The 16,331-nt window shown below is 37.9% G+C and overlaps 1 protein-coding gene across 1 annotated transcript in view; it reads left to right on the plus strand.

The window, feature by feature from the left end:
• TRAPPC12 (trafficking protein particle complex subunit 12) overlaps positions 1-16,331 on the plus strand; it is a 73,355-nt gene that overhangs the window by 4,066 nt on the left and 52,958 nt on the right. Inside the window, exons 3-5 of the mRNA XM_070955116.1 lie at positions 6-1,227; positions 4,000-4,116; positions 15,976-16,089. Coding sequence (XP_070811217.1) covers positions 13-1,227; positions 4,000-4,116; positions 15,976-16,089 — 1,446 coding nt within the window. The 5' untranslated portion in view covers positions 6-12. The remainder of the gene's footprint in view (positions 1-5; positions 1,228-3,999; positions 4,117-15,975; positions 16,090-16,331) is intronic.

Raw genomic sequence — 16,331 nt, forward strand, 5'->3', positions numbered from 1 at the left:
TGTAGAAGAACTATGGAAAAACAAGAAAGAAATATTGAAGACACTGAAGTAAGAAGTTCAAATGCAATGGCTGACATTTGTGATATCCAACAGCAAGCTTCTGAGGAACTTCTGTTCCACGAAGAAACTATTGACCTGGGAGGAGATGAATCTGCATCTGAAGAAAATGAAAACATTGCAGAAGACTCCAATAACTTCATAGACAAACTTAGTGAGCACATGATGGAGAGTGTTGTGATATCTGATTCTCCAAATAATAGTGAAGATGATACTGGTGAGCTTGGCTGCCTGCAGGAAATAGTCAAACAAATTGAAGCAAACGATACCGAAGCAATAGAAGAAGAGGAGCTTTTAGAGAGACACGAAGTAATTAGAAATGAGAAGGACACAAAACTTGAAGCTACTGCCAAAAGTATTTCTGATTCGAGAATTGACTATCAGTCCTCTTTAAATGAAAATCTGATTCAGACATCAGCAAAAAACGAACTGGAAGCAGAATGTGACAAACTTTTAAAGTCTCCATCAAACATTGTTGATGAAAGCAAACCAGAGGAAATTGTTTCTACTCCAGTTGTCATTAAATCACCAGTTGACTCAGAACCTATTCCTATCTGTACCATCTTTAGCCAGGGAAATCAAACAACTGGTCAGCAACAGTTTCTACATGATGGCTTTGAGCCTCAAATGGTGAAGTCACCCAGCCTTGGTACTGTAAGTGAGACTCCATTGAAAATTCATCCACAGGTGGTTCAGCCTAGCCCAAGCCTAAGCAAATTTTTTGGGGAAGCCATTAGTAATAACACATTAGCTTCTGATTTTTTTGATTCCTTTACTACGTCATCTTTTATTTCGGTCAGTAACCCCAATGCAAGCACATCTGTACCCGAACAAATGTCTTCTCTTATAACAGTTGGGGAATTGCATGACTCTGCTAAACATAAATATACTCTTAAAAATGGAAGATCAGAACCTGGGAAATCTGCATCTTCTCCAGAAATATCTCAATCTCCAAAGCCATTTTCCCAGATTCAAGCTGTTTTTCAAGGTGGTGATGATCCTTTTGCCTCTGTGCTGAACATGAGTGAGATGGACAGAAGAAACGATGCATGGCTTCCTAGTGATGCAACTAGGAGTGTGTTGATTTCAGTAGCCACCCAGCCATATAATAATATTTTCATAGACAAGGAGAATGTGACCATGCCGGGATTACATTTTGACAATATTCAGGTGAGAATCCTCTGTTGTTTTTAATCACTTGAAATCTTATCTAATAAATTCCAACACAGACCATTTTGTATCTACTTTTACATGTTGCTTATGTTCCACCTTTCCATTAAAAATAATGTTAAAGATGGATAACAATTACGAGTCTGTAGAGCCCATCCAATCTGGAGCTCCAGTCTGGGCTGCTTGGCAAGTAGTTATGTATGGATCAATAAAGGAGCAAGGTTGTCAAACAATATAGCAAGTAAAAATTCAAACAGTTGTACAGTGTTTTTGTTTTTCACCAAAGTGGGATGAAATTTGCAAAAACACTAAACCTGAGAAACACAAGGGATGAAGCTTCCTAAGGTTTGTAGAAACCAATGTGAGAGATTTGAGCTATCTTTACTTAAAATATGTTTCCTTTTTTGAGGGAGTCATTATTTTGCTTTGGGACATAGTATTATGAAATTTATTGTGATAGTAATCATGACATGTAACAATTTCAGAAAAATAGTTTAAATAGGCTTAGGACTAAGAGAAACAATGTCATGTTATAATTATAAACAAATAATGCTTGTAATTGTAAATGTTTAAATTGGCAGTATAAGGTTTGAATTCACAATATTCTTCATAAAATAGATCAGCTGCCTGCTAGTAACACAGCTCACAATAAAAATTAATATTCAAATTTTGAGTCCACCTGATTGCATGACTACTCTGGACAGCTTATAACAAAGCAAAATTAAAAGATTTTGGATGGTGTTGGGGAACGATCATAGAAGACAGGTTGTAGTCTCCAATGGCTTAACAGTCAGAGAAAGAAACTTAGAATGGACCCACCTTAATGCATCAGACAGTTAAAAGTGGTCGGTAGGAAGTTTGTGCTTTCAGACTTGCAAGATTCTGTTAATGTTGCCTTACAACAAAGTAGAATTGGTTCATCTAGTTATGTTTCCTGCCTGGTTTATCTGGGAGGGCTGACAGTCAATCATGAGTTGATCAAGGCATGAGTGAATATCTGAAACTTCTCCGATCCAGAGACAAGCTCATTGAACTACCAGATGTAATTGTACAAAGATCCTTTTGGATGTAACTGCCACTTCCTTTTTGAGCATGAGCTCAAAAAGTCCAAGAGGAACCCTAAATTTCATGCTAGTCTCATTTGGAAGTGCAATCCCATTAAAAAGTAAACATAGAATGTCTCTGGAATTAGGAGGCCAAAAATGAAGCTACTTTGTCTTCTCAGGATTGAGGCAGAGCCTGTTCCTCCTCATCCAGACCTGCACAACCTCCAGAGATTGGATCAGAATCTTTCAGTCAGCCAATCTGATATCTCTGAGTGCATCCCATCCTTCTGAATCCACCATATCACCTCATGCCGATCATGGTTTCTATGCTTCTGTCTCCCACATCCCTCCTCCTTCTTGCCTGTCAACAAAGTGTCCATTCCCCCTCAATGTACTGTACATGCACATCAGCAAACCTCTACTCACCTAACAACACACAACCCTATCCAGCCATTATTGCATCTGCCATCAGTTACTTGGCAGCCTATTGGGAGGAGTAAGTCATTGGTCCTCAAACTCTGGGGTGGGGGGTGTTATCATACTGTAACACAAGTGGGCGGATAACAATACTGAAAGGCCAGAAAAATCAATTTAAGCATCCTTAGCCTAGCTCAGGGATGGGCAATTGTGGCTCTTTTACAACCTGTGGACTTCAACTCCCAGAATTCCTGAGACAGCCAAGCTGGCTCAGAAATTCTGGGAGTTGAAGTCCACAGGTTGTAAAAGAGCCACAATTGCCCACCCCTGGCCTAGCTCACCAGGAAGGGCTCTGAGAAAGTTTCTGTGTACCACCTGAGTGAAATAAATTTTATTTCCAGACTTCCTAGAAATGACCTATTGTCTGTACAGTTCTCCTTCATAGATGGCCACAGATGTGCAGGATCTAATAAAGCTTAGGTTCCTAAAATGGATTTAATCCTATCCCCCTTGCTGTGGTCCCAGTTTAGATTGCACGGTCAATGCCTAAAATGTTCCTTTTTATTTTGAGGAACCTTTTTTTTTCTTTTGCAGTGAAAACGACAGAGGCCAAATCTGCATTGAAAACCCACCAGGGCCAAATGATTAATGTTCCTTCCCCTCACAGTATGTTCTGATATAGATCGGCATCCTGTGGAGAAGAGAGACCACATACTCAGGAGCAGAACTATGTAATTAGTCTTTTTATTTTGGCCATAAGAAAAGGCAGGTAAGAACCTGCTGAGATCAAACTAGAAAGACAGATGAGGTCTTTAATCAGGACCCATGCCATTATTTCCTTATAGAATGAAGAACCTCATCACTCTCCAAAAGGTAGATTGGCTACTGTTATTTTGGCCACCTTGGTCCCTGTAACTATTATTAACTACAAAGTAGTGTTTGAGCAGACTTGTAATATTCTAGACTTCTACTGTGTCTTCTCAGTATCTTTTAGTGAAATCAGCTAAACCTAGTCCAGAGAATATTAATTGAAGAAATTTAAAGGACTTAGTATAAAGAATCTAAACCCAGTGTGAGGTAATAAGCTGTGTTGGAGAACATGAAGGTGATAAGTATCCTCCTTAAAAGAATGTTTTTCAATTTTCACTGTAATGATCTACAAAAGTTTCCTTTCGCATAAATGGATTGTATGACCAAGCATTACATACATACATACATACATACATACATACATACATACATACATAAATACATACTGTACATAAAAATAAAATATTTGCTGGATATTATGTCCTTTTTTTCCCATTAGGGTGATGCAGTTAAAGATTTAATGCTCCGCTTTCTTGGTGAACAAGCGGCAGTGAAAAGACAAGTTCTCAATACCAACTCTGTGGAGCAGTCTTTTCAGGGCTTAAAGCAATTGATTGTAAGTAATATGGTGTTTCTTTTTGAGTTATGATTCTTTGTGTCTAGCTACAGTCTAAAGATCTTGTTTAGTCTTTTTAAAATGTCTTGAAAGTAATTCAGTTCAGGATCTGCATTTTCAGATTTAGAAAATGGGCACCTATAGAATTTTATGATTGTGTTTCAGGCATTCTTACAATGCCTGCTTGAAAGGTTTTCCCATTAATAAAATAGTGGCTATGAGAAATAATGTACAGTATCGTACATCAGGTTTTTAGAATGTTAGCCTCATAAAAAGAGCAAAGACCTCTGTGAACCTGCTGCTTGAGGCAGCTACATCATTTGCAAAGTTCACTAGGCCATCTCAAGGGTCTTTCCTGATTTTTTGTACACATGCAGGTAATTCTCTGTTTGTTTGTTTGTTTGTTTGTTTATATAGCTGCCCATCTCAAACCATGACTCTGGGTGCAAGCAGGTTTGAGATTGGTTGCCATGCCCTGGGAAGCCTCAGCTATCCTAGCAAGTGCGAACATGCATTCATTCACCCAGCTGCCTTTTCTCCCAGATCCCTGCACTGACCTTTCACCTTTTGCTCCCATCCGCTTTGGCCTTGCTACCTTTGCTGTCTTTTTTTCGAAGCTAGATTTACTGGCAAATGTTCCCTACACATGACTCTCCGAGCCTTTGTAAAGTCATGTTGGCTTCATAAAGCTGCGCTATCTTTTCAAAGGCTCTCTGAAGTCTGCACAGTCTTTGTAAAGCTGCATTGTTTTCGTGAGGCTGCGCTGTCTTTCCAAAGGCGGTATGAAGACAGCACTGTCTTTGTAAATATGTGTTGTCTCTGGAAAGTCTTTGGAAAGACAATGTGGCTTGCAGAAGGGAGCACAGCTTTATAAAGACAGCTTAGCGTTCTGAAGACAACAAAGGTGGCACATTGTTTCTGCTTCAGCAAACGGTGAAAGGTTGATATGGGGGAACCTGGGGAAGAAGGCAGCTGGGTGAATGAATGCTTGATGGGGTTCATGAGTGTCCTACTGCTGGGGCAGTCTGGGCACTCGTGTAGGGAGTGTTAGCCAGAGAAACTGGAGCTCCAGGTAGCATCATGGCTTCACAGAAGAGATGAAAGATCGTTGCAAGGAACTGAGAAGAAGGCAGCTGTGTTGCTTGCACTTTCTGGGGTGGGCTAGGGCAACTGAGGCTTCCTGGCACATGGCAAGCAGTCCCAGAGCCACACAATTCTGGGACTGCTTGATTGTCCTGCAGGCAGGATGGAGATGGCCAAAAGGCAGAGATGGGGAGAGGTAAGTGGGTGAATGGAGTCGGAGGCAGTCCCTTACTTTAGTGAGGCTCAAAACTGGAGGGGACAAAGCTCAGAATGGCTTGGATTGGAGTGGGCACTTATGTAATGACTTATGATTCTCAATTAATGACCCACAGCAGGGATTGCTTTTGTAAATCGATGTAGTCATGTGTTCTCTCACTTTACGACTGCACCGATTGACAGTGGCAATCTCAGTTGTAGTTGTAAGTCAAGGACCATCTGTAAGGATATGCTTCACACCTATTTAGCACTAATTACCTACCAGAGCAATACGGCCAGAGCACTTCTTTTTACCGTTTAGTTGTTAGGTTTTTATACAGCGGTAAGAGTAATCCTTTTCGCCAAACTGGGAAGAAAAATTAGATAGAAAAAAGCATGAAAAACTAGACATGCTTATTTCTGTAAAAGGAAGATTTATCCTGAAAATATACAGCACTATTTTTAGTGTCACAAATAAATAAGAGAAATAGTGAAAAGGTAGGTTTGAAATTTTATATTCTTATGTCTCTATAAAAGGCAGTCTGGTGGAAATTACCTAAACTGGTTAATTTTCATTTTTCTTTTTCTGTTCTGTATCACTTTATAGTGTAATCAGTTGTTCTATACATGAAAATTCCTTTTATGTATCTTTGTTTTAAACCATTAAACCAACAGTTACTATTCACAGATTTTTTAATGTATCATTAAACTTCCCTTGAGACTTCCGTTAAGCCAAAAGTATCTCTTTTTAAAAAGCAATGTTTCAATAGACTTAAAGATTACTGTATTGAAAGATTATCAGGTGAATTTAAGATGACAAAATATTCACAGATCACTTCATATTTCCGGATTTGGCTTATGAAAAAATTGTTTGCCAGGTTTATCTAAAACACACAATAAATAATTAAGAGAGAAAGCAATCAATCTCCTCAAACAATTTCTCCATCCCATATTGCCTCACTCTCTACAGACAAATCTTTAAAGCCTATCATCCACTCTAATCAATGTCCTTTAAGAGTTACCAGAAATAACAATGTATCATATAACATATTATAAACTTGATCTAATAAATCTACTTGAAATTCCTTCCTTTTACATGTATATCTCATTTTCCGTCTTAAATCCTCAAACTTCATCTTTCAAATCCAAAGCTATCAGAATAATATAACTGTTTTAACTTTAATCCAATAAACTTAAAATGCAACAAATGAAATCTGTTCACTATGACTCTTTTATCTATAAATAAAACCTTAAAATATCATCATCTAGTCCTAATTAGGAAAAAGATGTTACAGATCACTAGTGATGATAACCTCTCTTTTTAACCTTGGTCAAATAAACCAACTTTATATTCCTTCTGCTTTCTCCTAACAATCCTGACCTTTTGCCCTTTCAAATATGTCCAAACAGTTTCTTTTCATTTTCTCTTTGTCTCTTCTCACAAAATTGCATTAACCAATCACTTTTGTAAACCTAACATAAAAGTTATCCAAATCACTCTTCTGATATATTATTTGTATTATCCTTTTTAGTTATTAAAAACATTAACTGGTATTTCATCTTTTTCCTTATCCTGTTTGAAGCTTCTCATTTGAAAATCCACATTTAAATCAGTTTCAGTCTTATCCAGTAAGATTTGATTCTCTTCTGAAACATCATTTTGTTTATCAATCATGGCTGAGATCCTTAAAATTAACTTTTAAGTCCATTGTTCACAAATATTTCTCAATATTGCTGAAATGTTTTACTCCATTTTGGTTTGTCAAATCCAGTATAAGTATGCTTCTCTTTTAATTGTCATCTTTATTTCCTTCTTATGTCCTTTAGTGTTCAACCTTTAAAATCTCATCAGGTTGTTTTTCTTCTGAGAGCAAATCCTTGAATAGTTTCTCATGGGAAGGATTCTTATATGTATTTTTAAAATGTTATTAGATCCATCTGGATCAGGGGTGATGGATCTGATTCACTCCGGTTCAGGCAAACCGGTAGTGATAAAAACTACCGGTTTGGGCAAACCAGTAGTAAAAAAATGCTTTAAAAAGGTTCCGATGATCGTGTGGCACAGCTGTGACCTTTTTTTTTACTTTTTTAAAGCATTTTTTTACTACCCATTTACCCGAACCGGTAGTAAAAAATGCTTTTAAAAAGTTAAAAAAAAAAAAGCCATGCCCATCCAGTCACATGACCCCCCCCTCCAACCAAGCCACACCCACAGAACCGGTATCAACAAATTTTACATTTCACCACTGATCTGGACCTTTAGTCTATTTATAACTTTCTAAAATCAACCCTTTCTAATAACCTTTTCCTGTTAATTAAAAAAAAATGTATTTGCAAATCTTGACAGCCATAGTTAAAACTTCTATCATAAGATTGAAGAAAATACCCAGTTGAATATCACAGAACTTGCTATTTTGGAGGTTCTGAATATGTAAAAAATAATATAAAAATTAATTAATTCCACAGTGATTAACAAATGCAGGACCTGCCTGTATTGTACTTGCTTTATGTTCAGATGTGGTTAATAATAGAGTTCTGCAAAACTATAGTTTTCATTTCAGTGGGTTATAAGATCCACGTGGCACACTTAAAGGCAACATATTGAATATTTCCTGTACTGACTACCATTTAGTATTTTTATGGATACTAAAATACTGTTAGATTTGAAATACTATTCCTAGACTCCTATCTCTTTCTCTCCCCCCCCCTCTCTCTCTCATCCCACATTTCAGTTGTGACCTTAAGGAGTCACACATTCTTTTCTTAATTTTTACCACAATACGAACTTGTAAGAACTTGGACTGAGAGTAACTAGCCCACAGTTATCCAGTTAGCTTCTGTGGCTGAGAGTAGATTAGATCTAGAAAGACCTGGATCTTTCTGTTTCCAGTCCAGGGCCTTAATCATTTCATCACACCAGCTTTTTTAGCATAATTGTTAGCTACCATTTTGCAAGCAATTTTTTAAAAGGTTATTATATTTTAGTTTGCCCTTTAGGACCAAAAGAAGGGAAACACAGATGAGAATCATCCCCTATGGTTGGCTACGACTAGCGGAGTAAAATCCTCAGGGACTCCTTTCTTTTCCTTAAATGAATGGCTATGACTGCAGTTTTATAAATTTGGGCAAATGATAATCTCAGAAAACATTTAAGAGAAACAGTTAAGGTTAATTTTTTGGCAGTCTTGCTGATGGAATAATATTTACCAATGCGATAAATTTCTCCTCTTCATCCATCATCCTTCTGCCCACTCCCAGATTGGTCTTGGGAAGAATATGTGGATCAGTGGGGAAGAGACTAAGGGAAACTCATGATACTTTGCAAAATATCACATTTAGCTCTTTAATTGCAATATTTTATTATCTTATAAATGTAAAAGAATAACATTAGGAAATTTTAGCCTAAGAAAGGGTTACTGACCAATTTTTTAAATAAAATGATGTCAATGTGTTCTACCCAAATAATTTATATTAGAGAAGAATGTCATCCAAAATGGAGGAGGACATTTTAATCATTTTAATGGTGTCATATGGACAGTTAAAGTTTCCCTCTGGGGGAAAATCATATTCTTTCTCTTAGTGGAGCATCTAGATTTTACATGGAATTTCCATATATTGTCAAACATAGTAAACTGTGGGCCTCTTGTGCATATTTATTTATTTTTTTATAGCTGATAAGTTTCCATTTAAAAAGAATTCTCCTGATTTAAGTAATATTTTTTATTCCTGAAGTTAAATTATACTTAGTTTTTTTAAAAATGAAATGTTTTCTTATTGTAATCTCCATTCTGAATTGATTTGCAATCTTAAATTGTATTCTGACTTCATGCTTAGCATGAACAAGCTAACTTCAAAAACCTTTGATCATGTTTTTCTGTCCCCAACTCTGACCCAACTATGAAGTAAACCTGGGAAACTTTCACTTCTGTTTAAGCACATATCATCTGAGTTTATATAGTAGGTAATATTTGAAACAAGCAAACTTGGTTTCTAGGCATTTTATACGAAACTAATACATAGTACTTTATTTTGGTGTATATCTTTATCTTGACCAATGATTTCACTGCAGTTGATTTGGGCAGTTGCCTTGGGAATATTAAGAGGTCATGGACATGCTTTTGGGGCTCAGAGGACAGCAAGTAATGACATGCTTTATGAAGTCAGCATGCAGATGACATGACTTACACACTAGTGTTAGATGCCATGGCATCATATAATCTCATATTGGAATGATGTCATGACATGCATGATCTCAATTTGATGTTATTGCAACTTGTTAGGAATACTGCTGTTAATATTTTATGATTATATATTGCATAGTAAGTACAGGTAGTCCTCGACTTAACAACAGTTCATTTAGTGACCATTCAAAGTTACAACGGCTCTGAAAAAAGTATCTTAAGTTCATTTTTCACACTTATGACCGTTGCAGCATCCCCATGGTCACATGATCATAATTCAGATGCTTGGCAACTGGTTCATATTTATGACGATTGCAGTGCCCCAGGGTCATATGATCAGCTTTTACAACCTTCTGACAAGCAAAGTCGATGGAGAATCTAGCTTGACTTAACCATGTTGCTAACTTACCAGATGCAATTGTTCACTTAACAACTGTGGCAAGAAAAGTTGTAAAATGGGGCAAAACTCACTTAATAAATGTTTCACTTAGCAACATAATTTTTGGACTCAATTGTGGTCGTAACTCGAGGACTACCTAAATAAAGAAACAGACTTGCCACTCTAATATTTCTTTTAGAACCATAAGTTTCCTAATCTTGGTTTTGCTTAGGGAATATTTGAGTAGCATTCAATAATTCCCTTTGGAGGAGTATCCAGATGGTCACAGAAATTTAGTAACAGTAATAAAAAAACGTGAATGTATATTTGAAATCAGACCTCTATTGATTTGTTATTGCTGCTGTACTGTTCTGCTGTAACACCTGAACTATTTAACCTTTATTGCATATATACATCTGTCATGCATCAAAGAACAGATGGTGTCAATTCCCACAATTCTGAGTCTTCTGGTTGTGATCCCATTAAACTAGGCAAGATGTTTTTGTGCCTGTATCTGAGCAAAAGTTTCAAATAAGTGATAATAGCACATTTTTCTTATTGTAATGATAGAACTGTGATCCAGGATTACCCTGGCTTCCACTTCACACTAGTGATCATTAACTATTTGTAGGCAAGCTGCTATCATCTTTGCATCGGTAATAAGAAGGGAAAAGTGGAGAGGTCTCGTGTTGTATGTGAAGATAATGTGTATTGTGTACTTAAATATTAAACATTGGGATCTTATTTATCACTATTGATCAATTAAATCATCTGGTTTAAGTAATACATTTTCAATCTATATTTTTGCTTTTTAATATGGATTTTTATTTTGAAATAAACTTTCAAATACGAGTAAGATGAGCATAACATAACAGCGAAATAAGAATTTTAATGAACAGGGGATAAAAACTCATTGATTAAAGACCATATTGCAAGATTTATTAATAGGATGGTGTAATGGGATACAGGAAAGACCTTGGGAGACTGAGCAAAGTCAAGAAACAGATAAGAGACAGCATAACTGGCAACTGGGTAATGGGCAACGCAAGTGGCTCATAAGGGATCCTTTCTAGTTTCTCATGCTTTAAAAGATATGGGGGAGTGGATGGGAGGAGAAGGATTGTATTTTCAGACTTGCAAAGATTCTGTCAATGTGGCTTTGCAATAAAGCAGATTTAGCTCATCTTGTCTGATTTACCTGGCAAGGACGCATGCAGTTAGAATAAAACGACCAAAAGAATAGCTCACTAATCAAAAACACTTGTCAGGGTTCCAAGTAACACCCCCGACGAAAGAAGACTCCGAGGCTAGAAATTCCTCAAAGTTCCACTTTATTAGAGATGTCATATTGGCACATCTGAGAATACTTGAATCTGAAAGCTTCCAGGTTTTCCCCACCCAAAATAAAGTCCAAGTCCCTTTCCCTGCACCTACATGTCCATCACATGGTCCAATCATTGCACCATCCCAACTGGAGATGCCTCCCAGTCACGCCACTCCAGGTGCAGGGCCAAATGTCCTTGACTCTCAGAGAAAGGAATGTTATTATGGTTAAGTATCTCCACCGCTCTATGCAATTCCCCTCTCCCAGTTTCCCACAGTACTAAGTATGCAGCCCTGAAGATCCATAGAAAAAGATGGCCTCCAGGGCTGACAACAGTATTTTTTCATCTGTAAACAAATGATAATTCTGTATAATCTGTGTTAACCCATCACATATTTTTTTTTTGCCTTCCCAAATTATTCAAAGTAGGAAGATACTGGATCATTATTTCCCAACTTGCTTGGCAACACTATCTTTTTAAGTTTGGTGTAGTAGTGGTTAAGGCACCAGGCCAGAGAATGGGAGACGGTGAGTTCTAGTTCTGCCTTACCCATAAAGGTCAGCTGGGTGACTTTGGGCCAGTCACTCTCTCAGCCCAACCCACCTCACAGGGTGGTTGTTGTGGGGAAAATAGGAGGAAGTTGTGTTGGATATGTTTGCCACCTTGAGTTATTTGTAAAAATAATAAAGGCAGGAGATAGATAGATAGATAGATAGATAGATAGATAGATAGATAGATAGATAGAGTACTTTTCGGAGTATAAGACGCACTTCCCCCCCCTAAAAATGGGTCAAAATTGCGGTGTGTCTTATACACAGAATGTTGCCGAAGCTCCGCCCACCCGCCGGCCCCCACCCCTCTGCGCATGTGTTTTTGGCCTCCACACACCCTGTTTTAGACCCATTCCAGGCTCCAGGGAGTGCCACAGCAGATTGCTGCTGATCACTGGCTCTGCGCATTGCGTTTTCGGCCTCTGCACATCCCATTTTTGGCCTCCGTGCGTCACATTTTTGGCCGGTTTGATCTCTGCCGCCTGGAACTGGCCAGAAATGCGATGTGCAGAGGCAAAAAATGGGGTGTGCAGAGGCCGAAAACACAATGCGCGGAGGCGGCGATCGGCGATGATATGCTGTGCCAATCCATGCAGCCTGGAACGGGTCTAAAATAGAGCTGCGAAGGCCAAAAATGTGATCCGCGGAGGCGGTGATGGACTCTGGAACAGCTAATTGGCAGTATTCTGGGAGGCCGATCCAACCACCAATCAGCTGTTTCTGCTAAATCAGGCTGCAATAAGACAGACAGACAGAGCTCCTCCCCCACTCCTCCTTTCACTGAAGCAATGTGCATTCAATTAGGGAGCTCATCAAAACTGAGATTTTATCTACAATGCTCTCTGTTGTTCAGAGGAGACTCCAAAAGCAACTATGTGTCCCAGTGGCCATTTTCATAACAAAAGTCCTTTTTTGTAAAACGTTCTCAAATGTAATAGTGGTATGGTCTATATATGGTGGTATAGAACAGTTGTCTCAGATTCTCCATTTTCTGCAACCCACAACCATTCCTTGTAAGGGCTGAAAATTCCAGGAGTGAAACGGGATGGCGACATCAGACTAACAATATATCTTAACCCAGTGTGAATAGTCTTTCTTGCAGCAATGAGACCTGGTCAATTGGTCAAGGCAGTTGGGTCTCATTATTTATAGTGCCTGCTACTTCTGAAATGGTACCCGGAACTCCAGGCACAGGGAGCAGGCAAGTGAGTCTTGGCCAAGAAAGAAAGCCAGGAGACGGGGCTTCCCCAGGGGCGGGAAAGATGTAATCATCAGAAGAGATGGGTCAAGGCTGATTGCCAGCCAAGGTGCAGGAATGACAGTGCATGGCTGTTCAAGTTCTCCTTACTAAGCAAGGATAGGAAGGAATTGACTAGTCAAGGAGAGAGAGAAGAAAAGCAAAAAAAAGCAAAAAAAAAAAGAACAGATACCTCTGCTCAGCAAGGAGAGAAGAGGAAAAAAGCAAGGTTTGGATCACTGTTAGAGGGGTGAATTTCCTAGATTATATTATCTAGATGCCACAAAATACCACATTATCAACACAACACAATTGTAAAACCAAATATTGGTTTTCTGGTTAATGAAAAACGCTGTAAGCTAAGTGGCCAAAGTCAAATAGCTGTTGGGCAACTCAGTTTTTGACATAGTTCTGTTTCTCATAACTTTTTTCAATGTAATAAACTTGTGTTTGATAGCATTCCTTCCACCATACTCTTTCTTCATTTTTCACTCTTTGGAGATTTTGGTATTTTTGCAGCCCTAGAGGACACTGAGTTTGAAACCTGTAATGTAGAATATAGCTACTAACCCTTAGTTAAGAATGGTGCTCTCATTTGAAAATATTTCTTGATCCTGTGTTTTTTCTACATAACTGAAGTTGTGATCAGTGTCGGGTACTGCTACGTTTTGCTCTCTTAATTCTATTATTCATCCCTAGTTGTGCTTTTAATAAAGAACTTAGCATCATGCGATTTATAAAAGCTGTATGAAAATAAATATGGTGTCCTTGAGGTATCATAAGATATATTTTTAATTCTTGTTAGAACAGTAATTCATAGGAACCTTCAAAACTTAAGGAATATTAGAGTTTTAAAAAACGACCATGCTCAGATAATTCAGGATTTCCTCAGTAATGATTTATAAAGCCAGGACATGACATCAAGGCTAAGTAAGCCTCTGTACTCTTCTTCTATTATAATTTGAATTTTTTTCTGACCCATCCCAGAAAAAGATGCAGTAACTTAAGTTACACATAGGTGCAGGGTTTGTGTCTTCAAGTATCTTTTTTGCATTGGAGCCCAGACTTTTGCACAGCTGTGTCTGTACTCTCTATATTGGGCACTGATTAAGCATTCAGACATCAGTTATCCTGAATTCTTTAGCTAGACCTGGTTTGTCCCATGATAAGTACTCAGATCTTCAACTTCATGGCATATTGGGCAAATCTGAAAATTAATTTGGGATATAATTTTTTTCTCTCCAAGCTAAATAGCTGCCGTGGGGTATATAAAGTCATGCTACTACTTGATTTTAGCCCCTACCACCTTGTCTGCAATGCTCCTTAACATCCTACTTGCCTTTGTTCATTTTCTAGACAAGGGCTGACATTTTCGAACAAAGCATATATAATGTTTATAAGTTGCATTTGGAGCCCAGAGGCATTCTTGGGAATAAAGGTGATGTTTACAATTCGTCAGCTCATTAATTTCTCTATTTAGAAAAAAATAGCTAATTAGGGCAGGAAGTTTGGCAAGAGCCAAAGGAATTGTCTGTGGATACATGAACACACCTGGGGGTTAAATAGTGTCCAGGCACATTTTGCATTCCTTACCTTAACCGTGGTTATTCTACAATTCAGTGGTGGATAGCAGCTATGCCCCAATGCTTTACTAGAAGTTTATGCAGCTAGTCAAAAAGAAGGGAAAAGATGAGTGAGGTTTATAGAGAGTCCTGTAGAAAGAGTGGATGAGTTGCACTTGGGTAGATCAGTATATCGTAACTTGCTATAACAAATTCAGCAGAGCTATTTTGTGAGTTAGGACATTGTCGCTTGAGACTTATTTGCCAGAGTGTCCACTACATAAATTCCACACATAATTCTCCAGCTCAAAAAAACATGGACAGATGGCGTAATGTGTCAGGTAAATATGCTCAGTTGTGAAATGCAGTGTGATTTTTCTAACAATCTGGTGTCATAAGTTACATTTTGTCCTTGGTGTGTGACTCTGGCTTGTTAGGACTGAAAGAAGGCAAGGTTACTTATTTGCAGATAATGCTAACAAGCCACCAATTGTCATCCAAGTTTGTTCAGCTGCTCTTGGCAAGTGCCAAGCAAGAGCGGTCAGGCAGTTTGCATCCCTGCTTGTTCATGATAAGCTAAAATTTTAAAGAATTCTCGCTTACCTTGGTGTTCAAACATTGTAACAAATAATCCTCTTTACTGCCATAGCTTTGACTGGAAGCAAAATACGACTTCTCTTTCTAAGCTTTGGATCAGGGAAAAATAAGTTGTTTCTTCTGCTGGCAGAATTTGTGACTTTGAAGTATCCATCATTTTATTATGCAGATCATTTAAGTTTTAGATATAAAATTCATGCTACTTTTGCTAATCATCTACTGAATGCTTTCTGGTTGAATGAATAGATGCTGAAAACTACCAAGTATTTATATTTATTAAATTGTGAGTTTCTACACAACTGAATTTTCAAGCAGAGCTTACTGAATTACCTTTATGATTTAATTGATTAAAATGAATAGGAAAATGACTTGATTCCAGGGGGGAAAAAATAGCAATGCTACTTAGAGGCAATAGATAGGATTATTTTGCAATGGCAAAAACTTAGTCTTGAAGGGTTAATAACTGATAACTATTTCTGAATGAACAGTCTCTGGCATTTCATAATAAATTATGTACCCTTTTACACCAGCAATCTTCTAATTGTAAATTGTGAGTCATGCCTGGCTTTGCTTCTTGCCTAATTATACAAGTAGCTTTGACAAATGACATCCTGCTTCCTACTGGCCAGCTTTAGTGACCTTGTCATTATTACTAATGGCTACTTGTAGCTGCTTCAAGCAAAACAAGCAGCTTCAAGTTTTTTAGCTGCTAAATTGTTACTTAGCCTATTCTTTCCCTTTCACTCCAGAGCACCAAAAACTGGAGAGCAGCAGTTGATCTGTGTGGACGACTTCTGACAGCCCATGGTCAAGGCTATGGCAAAAGTGGACTACCCACCAGTCACACAACAGACTCTCTTCAGGTATGTTTGCCTGCAGGTCAGGCAAAAGTTAGAATGCATGTTAAACATGCACATCTTAAACATGTGTGAGAATGAGCAATTGGTTCCACATTAAAGGATCTACCCAGAAATATGAAACACACACTGGATACCTCCAATTTTTCCTCCAGTTATTCCTCGACCTTTCTTAAGATTCTTTCAGAGTGATAAATAATTCTTGTAGTTATGAATGAAAAAACAAGGTTGACATTTCTCTCCTAAAC

This window comes from Pituophis catenifer, unplaced genomic scaffold (genome assembly GCF_029215685.1).
Source record: "Pituophis catenifer annectens isolate HBS135680 unplaced genomic scaffold, rPitCat1.0.hap2 SCAF_1, whole genome shotgun sequence".
Classification (NCBI taxonomy): domain Eukaryota; kingdom Metazoa; phylum Chordata; class Lepidosauria; order Squamata; family Colubridae; genus Pituophis; species Pituophis catenifer.